This window comes from Poecilia reticulata, chromosome 7 (assembly GCF_904066995.2).
Source record: "Poecilia reticulata chromosome 7, P_reticulata-male-v2, whole genome shotgun sequence".
Lineage (NCBI taxonomy): Eukaryota > Metazoa > Chordata > Actinopteri > Cyprinodontiformes > Poeciliidae > Poecilia > Poecilia reticulata.
The window spans coordinates 16172299-16181843 of record NC_088836.1 but is presented as its reverse complement, the minus strand read 5'-3'; the positions used below and the strand labels follow the sequence as shown (position 1 = coordinate 16181843).

Sequence of the window (9545 nt, the reverse complement as noted above, 5' to 3'; positions counted from 1 at the left end):
TGGGGAAATAAAACATTAAAACCATATTCTCTTTTCCCCCCACTTCAGTCACTTTGCATTGATATCAAGTACAATTCTAATAAAATACTAAGTTTGTGGTTTAAACATAAAAATAATTGTATTAAAGTCCCAGGGTATCAGGTAAAATACAATAGTCTAATGCTAAAATTTAACTGATGTCCCCAAAAGACTTGAACATTTCTGTCTATCTGTTCCAATATTTTTACAGTTTCTGTTAAAATGTCCAAAATTTCCTTCTGTTTTACTAAATGAAAAGAGCTCAATTGAAAACAATCTTCAAACCTTCATCATTGATCCTAAGCCTAGACTGACACTGCGCTGTAAAGGGGCATAAATGTCTTTGCACGACCTCAATGGCAAGTGTGTGAGTCAGAATGGCGTACTGTGAATCCACACGTACCTCTTTGAAATAAAAACATGAGGGAAAAAAGATTTTGCAATATTTATTTTTGATTAGTTACAAAACATAAATAAAATCAACAATCAAATTAGTTACAATTTACAGAGGCTTAATCATCAGCAACATAGTTTTCTGGCATTTCTCCAGATTTGATTTCCCACCAATATATGTACTTTTATCAGTCATTCATAGCCATGTTCGCTCGGGACTCCAATGATTGTTGTTGCATTACTTAGTGTATTTTAATCTACCTGGAGCACAACAGGAAAGCTGGTGTCAATTATTTTAGTACAATTCAAAGCTTTCAACGGTGAAGTAAAATGTCAGAAACTGCCAATTTTTTCTACAAATACAAGAAAACCCCCTCATCGTGCCTGACAAGGTGTTATATACCAAGTTACGGGGGCCCCTTGAAAACAGGGATGTTTTCAAATTTTTATTAACTTCAAGTTTATAATGATGAGCATACATATTTTTAATTTTTTTTTTTTTACAGTTTGTACAATCCTGTTCCAAAATACAAAAATAATCTGCATCTTTCAGATAACAATTTGGTTACACTCAAAAAGACAAAGTAGGCTTCATCGTCATGACCCAAAAAATATTGTTAGACACACGTTAGTATCAGACATCACAGCACAGTATCTCACCTTCACTAGCAGTGCTCTACATCTTTGTAAAAATGTAGGAATTCTCGAAAAGCTAAAAATACAAGAAACCTTTGAGCTTACACTCTACAGCATGTAGTTTCTCAACCACACCCTTTAGTATGAACGACTCCTCTGTAAACCATTTATTTATATCTGATTGACTTTGTGCAATCTCATGTCTTCGAAACCTTACAATCTCTCTTTAACCAATTAAACTGAACTCTGCTTTGACTACAGAGTGAGCTAATAAACACATATCCATCAATTTTAAAAACATGCCTATGGATAAATGTATCATTAAATCAACAAACTGGTAATACATCAAATGCTGATTGCAGTTGTTGTACACTTGAAATGGGCTTAAGAAAATAGGGTCCTGCAGGTTTAATTTGTTTAAGCTCCACATTTTCACTTCTGATCGACTTGAAGATCAGGACCTAAAACCAAATAGTTCACGGCTAAAATGATCAATGGCAAACAAAATGCAGCGCCTTCAAAAAGTATTCATACTCACTCACATTTTCTCACATTACAACCACAAAATTCAGTGAAGTACCCTTCTACTTTTTGCGATAGAGCAAGCAGTGTGTAGCTGTGAAGTGGAAGGAAAATAATTTTTTAAGAATATTTTTAAAATAAAAAACCTCAAGTGTGGCATGAATTTGCATAGTCCATTTTACTCTATCCTCCCTTCAATAAATTCCAGTGCAACTTATTGCTTTCAGATGTGACCTAATTAAAATCCACCTGTGTGTAACTTAATCTCAGTATAAAGATTATTAGAGGAGATTGGTGAACAAACTGCTTCATGAAGACCAAGAATAACAGCAGACGGGTCAGAGATGAAATGGTGGAGTAATTTAAAAAAACAGGGTTAGGTTATAAAATATCCGAAACAGTCCACCATTAGTCATGCACTTCACTAAGGTGTATATTAAGGGAAATTTTGGTATATTGGTAAATTGTTGAAAGAAAGTACGAGAGTAAAACTGAACTTGTGTTTAAAACGTGTGATAAATTTATAACACTCTGATCGCGGAATGAAGAATATATGAAAATGGTGGCAACAAGCTGTAGGGAAGCTTTTCATCAGCATTGAAAGGAAAGCTGGTCAGAGTTGATGGGAAAATTAAAAGGCGTTAAATATGAAGCCACCATACTTGCATGTTCATCTTCACAACAATCCGAAACATGCAACCGGAGCTGAAACAGTTTAGATCAGACAATGTTTGCATTAGAATGGCCTAAACCTAAATACAGCTGAGCACCTGGCAATACCTGCGAATCGATGTCAACAAAAACTTTTCATCACATCAAACTGAGCTTCAGTTATTTTGAGAAATTTAGTCTCCAGATACGCAAAGTCTTTCTGCAAAACCTAAGTTAATACAAAGTATTAACTTAGGTGGATTAATTCATGTGAATGCTCCACTATTTTGTAGAAAAAAACATTTGAAAAACAAACTTCCTTCCACTTCACAATCATTCACTCCTTTCTAAATAATAAAAAATCTAAATAAAATGCAGTGAAGTTTGTGGTTGTTTATGTGCAAAAATTTTCAAGGGGTATAAGCACTTTTATGTGGCTTTGCAATAACTCAATGTGTGAAGTATTCTCAACCATATTTAACAACAAACTTACAACCATTAAGACCTAATAGCTTTTATTACTTTCTGTCGTCTGAGGAGGCAAGCCTAGAACACAGGCGGAGTAAACATTTCCACACAGTGAGTGAGCACAGTGACATCTGAGAAGTTGCTTTCAAAGAAAGAAAAAGAGATGCAATTCATTTTACAAAACACAACGCAACTCTCATCACTGGCTTTCTTTTAAACAGACAAACAGTCATGCACCCACGACAACACAGTTATCAAAAGCATCACTGAAATAACTAATTCAGCATGGTTTCCCTAGTTTGTGTGACTTTGACCCTTTTCTTTGTTTTTCTCTTTAGCACGATCCCCGTTTAACTTGATATGGAGAAATCAGATTGTATCTACGACGCTATGTTTATCTTTTTAGTCTCCAAACTACACAGAGATTGTGTGTGTGTACCGCAAGTGGAAGCAGCTTCCACTCAGGTAAAATCCCACATATCATGAGGTCATGCATAATTGAGTGGAAAGTATTCAGGTATTTACTGAACACAATTTTAATGAATCAATGTATAATTTCAAACTCATATTAATGCAAAGACAAATGACATGCTGTAGGAAACACGAGAATACATACGTGTTAGATTGCATCATGGGAGATGAGAGTAGGCGCACGGGTCGACCAAGCTTAATTTAAGCATAATTTCTGTTTAATTTATCTTCATTATGTGTTGTGCTGCAAACCTAGTTTAAAAAAAAACATATAAAAATGTATCTATTGATCTGGCAATAATCACTGTATCTCTACAAAAAAAGTTGTATGCTTTTTCAGACAAATTGATTAATACAACACATGCTGATCAACTCAGATGATCATTACTAATTGCACTTTTAAACTTGATAGTTCTTTCACTGTGAGCGTTGGCTAACTGAGCCAAAAATGCTGCCACAGTAAAATTATTTGTCCTCGCCGTCTCTGCTTTCAGAGGCTCCAGGTCCAGCAGAGTTGGTTTGCAGGTAATTTTTTTTCCATCCAAGGACATCATTATCTGATATGTTCTCAAATATTCAACAAATACTGCAGCCACACTCATAGATGCACCCACCCATACATTAAAGACGTTTACACATCAACATCCAATCATCCGTAACTCCAGTGGTTGAATTTTATATTAATTTGTTTTTTTTGTGTTTTTTTTTGTTTTACAGGAGCCTCCTTTCCTCATAAGGAGAGGAGGCTAAGAACCATGCTGGAATACATATATTCACTTCACTCACAGGTTACCCACACATATAACACTTAATTATCACTCCAAAATGAATCTGATTTATGTTTCGAATCACTAGGGTATCACCATCTCTTGGAGCTTCACATTTATTTCTCAGATCTCTTGGTTTCATTTTTGCCCCAAAGGAAGAGTAGAGGTTGGGCTTGTTGGGTGAATTTTGGCACTGGAAGGTAGAGCAGCAGTCGAGCAAGATGAGGAACAGGTAGACGAGGGGGAGGAACAGGAGCAAAATACACCCCCAATAACTGCGGTGCTGTCAGTGGGTACGGCGGGCCCACCTCCATGCAGCAGCGACGTGGCCGTGGACACCGGGATTTGGATTTGGGAAGGCAGCAGCGGTTGGCTTTGAGGTGTTGGTTGGGGCAGCAGGATGGTGGGCTGCACCTGTGACTGTATGGAGGTTTGCATCCGAGGTTGTGGCATTTGCTGGCACATAGGAGACTGCTGATAGGTCATCTGCTGAAGGGGGGGAGGCTGATGGAGGTGTAAACTCTGATGCATCTGCGGTACTTGACACATGTGTGATTGCTGGGGTGGAGGAGCCGGAGAGGACAGGGTGGTCAGGGTTCCTCCACCTGTGTAAGGAGAGGAGGCTAAGGGTGCCTGGGGGTTCAGTTGGGCTGCTGGAAACCAACCTGGTCGGCCCACCTGTAATTATTACATCAATAAATACTAAGAAAAATTCATATTATTTTTGCTTCAAGTTGTCAAAAGTGTCCATATCCATTTATGTATGACACATTTTGCCACATTGCATTTTTGCAATAGTTCAACAGAAGGTAGAAAATAATAAAAGTTGATTGGAGCAAAAGGTGTGTCAACAGAGTATTCAGAAAACCTTGCATTCGTTTCCTTCCACATTAGACTTGTGTATTACATTCTATTAATTCATTAAAAAAACACTCCAATAAAATATACCAAAGTTTGTTCTGACAATGTGACAAAATGTGAGAAAGTTCACACATTATACTTCTGTCGCTACTGTAAGCAGATAACAAATAACTTAACTTTCTAAAACAAAATCATACTCCATATTGATCAAATCTATTCACATAATAATATAAAGCAAAAACCCATCTATGCATTTCATTGCGTTTAGTCATACCTCTGCAGACTGGCTCCAGCCTCCCTGTACCTGCTGGATCTGTTTGATTTGATTCAGAGATGGCTTGATTGGAGCAGGACCTACTGCCTCCTTTGTAAAATTGTCAACAAGCTTGTGCAGTTCATCAGTGAATGTGCTTTTCCTTGACGGGCTGTGATCTGTGGAAAGATGAAATGATTAATGACATCTACTACCTACATGTTGGGTTGCTTTACAGAATGTATTTTTTAAGTTTCGTGCATGGATTACATGAAAGGACAAACTGAGTGACGGATGACAGAGTATTGAAAAGCGACAGGGAGGTACATCTTTTAAACAGGGAAAATAAATAAAATCTAGAATAACACAAATTATTACAAGGTTTATTTCTTTTTTCCCATTCGTAATCAAATCGACATTTGTTCCCCCCGAAACTCATTAGTAAGTCTAGATAAACCACTAAAATTTGAACCTACCTTTTCTATCAGGCACTGCAGAGCGGAGTCTACCCTGTTCGCCACCCGAAAAACTGCTCGACTGTTGAATCCCTGGAACAGACATAGGAGCATATAGACACGTTCAGGCAACAATATACTTTTAAAAACATGGGGAAAATGTGCCTCACAGTCGCCTAACCAGAGTGTGGAACTCCATTGTTGTCCATGTGAGAGTGGGGCCGGGAGCGAAGCTTAGCTTTGGCCATCCGGGACCTGCGTGGAGAAACGACAGGCAGCGCAGCAGGAAGAGGAGGAGTTCGGCACAGAGAGGCAGGTAAACTTTGTCTTTGGTCTTTGAGAGAACGAAGCTGTCTGTAGAGCTCTTGAAGTTCTCTGTTCTGCTGGGCTTGAAGGAAAACAACCTCTCTGATGTGCCTACAAAAACAGGTGATGATATTAAGACAAAAACATGCTCATCTATTTGATACTGAGTAAAGATAAACTAATAATAAAAAAAATTAACAGGTTGATCTGTTATTGGTTTACTTTTCTCTGAGCTTCTGAAGTTCTCTTCTAAGCCCTTCATCTTCCAGCTCACTCTCATCATCATCGTCAGTGCTGCCAAGTGGAGAGTGGCTGTGTCCAAAACCGCGAGAAGGGTGGCCCTTCAATGGGGTGATCTTGCAGTCTTCTTTATCCCATTCTTTTGCCTGAGTTTTCCTCCTGTCGCGTCCCAAATCACGAGACACTGGTGAGCTGTCAGTTTGTCTGTCTTCTTTTTTCGTCACGGTCTGCGTCACAGAGAAACGTCCCACTTTCCTATGAGTGCTACTTTGACCCGAAGGCAGATCCTTTGGAGGGGAGGTCTGGGGAACTGGATTCACCTAATAACCAAAAGAGATATTAGTTCAGATAAAAAAAAACGTAGAAGCTAAAGTTGAGATGCACGACTCCTACCTGAAATCGACCTTTGCACAGCTGAGGTGAGCTTAATGGTGTCTCCTTCTTGTCATCTTCAAGTGCCTCACTGCACAAATATCCCTCTGATAAAAAAAAAAATGGGGAAAATAAAAACAAAAAAGGACAGGGAGACACAAAGACAAGGACACAGAATCACAAATCAAAAGTGATGAATATAACAAATCAATGTAAAAAAAAAAATAAAAAAAAATAATGACACACAAACACACACATAGATGAGAAACATGAACAAAGTTGAGTTATCAACTTGCCAACATTGTAGATTTTCATCTTGTAAAGTCAGTATGTGTTGTGTATCGTATTTAAGAAGCTATGAACATTAACCTGAAAAACAAAAATGCAGCTTTTGTAGACATTTAAGAAAACTGTTGCTAATGTGAAATGCTGTGTACCCAACAAGCCCTCAGTTTCATGTTTGTTCTCTCTTTAAAATCACAAAAAGTGCAACATCCCATTTAAGATCTGGGCTCAGATAAAGAGTGCCTTGCAAAAGTATTCCGACTTTTTCAGATTCTGTCACAACAAAAACAAACTTCTGTCTATTTTGTTGGCATTTACTGTGATAAATTAACATAAATAAGTGAATAAAATTGTAAAATTGAAGTAATATGACAAGTAAAAAAAAAAAAAACTTTTTACGAATAAATATAAAAAATGTCTTCCAGCCTTGCACATTAAGAGACAAAAATGTTCCTGCCAATTTGGTAGCTTGATTAGCTCTTTTTTGTTGACAGACCCCATCAACTCTGATGGGGTCTGTCAACAAAAACCTTCCCACAGAATGATGCTGCCACCATTTTTTTTAAAACAGTGGGTTTCTTATTCTAGTGTTAGTCTATTCCAATAAAATACAAAGAAGATTGTAAAAAAGTATTAATATTTTTGCCAGGCACTGTAGATAGTAAATGTGTTGGGTACTTAAGTTAGCATTACAGCAAAGTGTAGACATGGATAACCATCACAATATTTAAATTAAACATTAAAAGAGTTACAAACACAAACAAGCAAAAAAAAAAATAAAAAATTAAAATAAACAAAATGCTGAAGTTTGTTACAAGTGTTACTTACAGATAACGGTCCATTATTAGTCACTGGTGTGGAACATAACAAAGGTGCTCATGCATGTGCTCTTGTAGGAGAGGTTCTAAGCTACTACTAAACAAGTAACATATAAAAACAGAAACATGCAAGATGGATGGAGCATGTTAACAAAATGATGGAACTTTGATATGTGGAAACCCTACCATTACAATCCCTGCAGTAACAGTGAGGCCTACACATTCTATGTATATTCCATAAATAAATACTGTGTACAACTCTGCACATCTCTTAAAACCAGGAAGCCTGTATTTTATCCTATTATTGATTTTTTTAAATAGTTTAAAAAAAAAAAACAATAAAAAGCTGATTCTGAAAAATATCAGTGTTAACATTTACTTGGTCCACTGTTCTGGCTCCTGGTTTCTTGATCTCAGAATGATATTTATTTAATGTAAGATAGGTCTGGATGCTGGTAGGTCAGTTTAGCATCATATTGTCTGTATTACACAGCTAAGCTAATGTAATTAGTCTATAGAAGCTCATTTTAGATTTTCTAGCATTGCTTGCATTATATTGCAGTTCTGCATAGGGGATTGTAACCATGATCGATTTCAAACCATTTCCTGCATAAAAAGTTCACTTTGGTTTACATGAAGCTTTAACTATGCAAGACACTGAAGTTGAGGCAATAACTAAAATCTGGATACTTGTCTTTGATACACATTAATAGTCTTTCACTACTTAAAGTAATCAGTAAGATGTTCAACAATATATCTATATAATTCGGAATGGAATTTTTCAAATTTCATAAAGATTTCTGCAAACCGCATATGTAATAGCTATATATATAAGATTATTTTATACAAAATTCCAAATATGTCATGGTATTAAAGGACAAAATATTGCAATAGTTGTATCCTAAATTACAGTCTCACTTATCCCATAAACAAAGTGCACATTGATTCTAAATAGAAGCTCATCACATATTAAGTGACTTGCAAAAGTAGTCACACTGTTTAATTGAAATTTTGCTAAGTAGCTCAATATTACTTAGCAAAGAAAAAGGATGTAAGGTTTTTTTTAAAAAACTCATTACAAAAACTAAAAGTATTGTGCAATTTTGCTTTAGGTCCCTAAGTTGACATTCAAGATTTTATTAAGTCTGGAAGTCTTTTGGAGGATGTTTCCACCAGCTTTCCAACTTTTCTGAGTAAGGTAAGCTTAGCTGTTTTGTGTCTTATCTGTGTAATGACATGATGCGCTGTCTATTCTGAGTCAGAAGGTGAGGTGGATGCTGGTAGTGCCCGGCTTGGGGTATTGAAGCAGAGTGTCATATGAAAAGACACGTCCTGGGAACAAGTCACAGCTGGGCTTAGCTCCAGAGCTCATCTGGACTTGGAGAGCATCAGATGTCTGATGTCAACCTCCTCCTAAAACCATCTCTACACTCCACTGTTCTTTCCTCAGAGTGCCTCATGGAAAAAGAAAGATTTTTAAGAAAATGAAATATAGAGTGAAAAAAATCGGAACATAAAAAATGCAAACAATAAAGTATGCAGTGATGTCAACACGTAAATTACATGGGAACTATATACGAAAGAAGGGAATTGACAAATTTACCTTTACACATAAACATGTTACCATAAATTTTTATTAATTCTTTAAGGTTAAGAATTTTTTTTTTGCCAAGTTAAAATTAGTACTAGACGTTAGATCTAGTTCCATGCCCCAACACCCCATTCTCCCTTGTCGTGCTCTCTCGCTCCCTAAAAGGACGCTACCTTGTGGGACTCTGGGCTTCTTGAACAAGCTGGCGGAGTGGCGCAGTTTGCATGCCCAGTTTTTGAATTTTCGAGTCCAGGATTTCTTGCTAACCGGATTTCTGATACTAGGACATGTCAGGTTTAGGCCAAAATATCCACCTCCTGCATTGTGCTGCTGCTGTCCATGCTGAAGGGAGATCGGTTGCTGACTGAAAGGCCATGATGAATCTCCGACGGCACTGGTGTCAGAGTGTGGGTGTACAGCCTAGAACAGTTAGGACAA

General features: G+C 37.1%; 1 protein-coding gene across 7 annotated transcripts in view; it reads right to left on the bottom strand.

Annotated features, from left to right (window-relative positions):
• Nucleotides 1-449: 449 nt before the first annotated feature.
• Nucleotides 450-9545, bottom strand: part of wnk3 (WNK lysine deficient protein kinase 3) — a 40941-nt gene continuing 31845 nt past the window's right edge. For 5 of the 7 annotated variants that reach the window (XM_017305797.2, XM_008413605.3, XM_081608988.1 and 2 more), the window contains 7 exons: nt 9281-9527; nt 6435-6520; nt 6024-6361; nt 5677-5912; nt 5517-5588; nt 5062-5219; nt 450-4604 (listed from right to left, as the gene is read on the bottom strand). In XM_017305797.2, the coding sequence (XP_017161286.1) occupies nt 4065-4604; nt 5062-5219; nt 5517-5588; nt 5677-5912; nt 6024-6361; nt 6435-6520; nt 9281-9527 (1677 nt within the window). In that variant the 3' untranslated portion in view covers nt 450-4064. Of the gene's footprint in view, nt 4605-5061; nt 5220-5516; nt 5589-5676; nt 5913-6023; nt 6362-6434; nt 6521-9280; nt 9528-9545 lie in introns of those variants that run through there. The other 2 variants (XM_008413606.3, XM_081608989.1) reach the window with 2 other exon arrangements.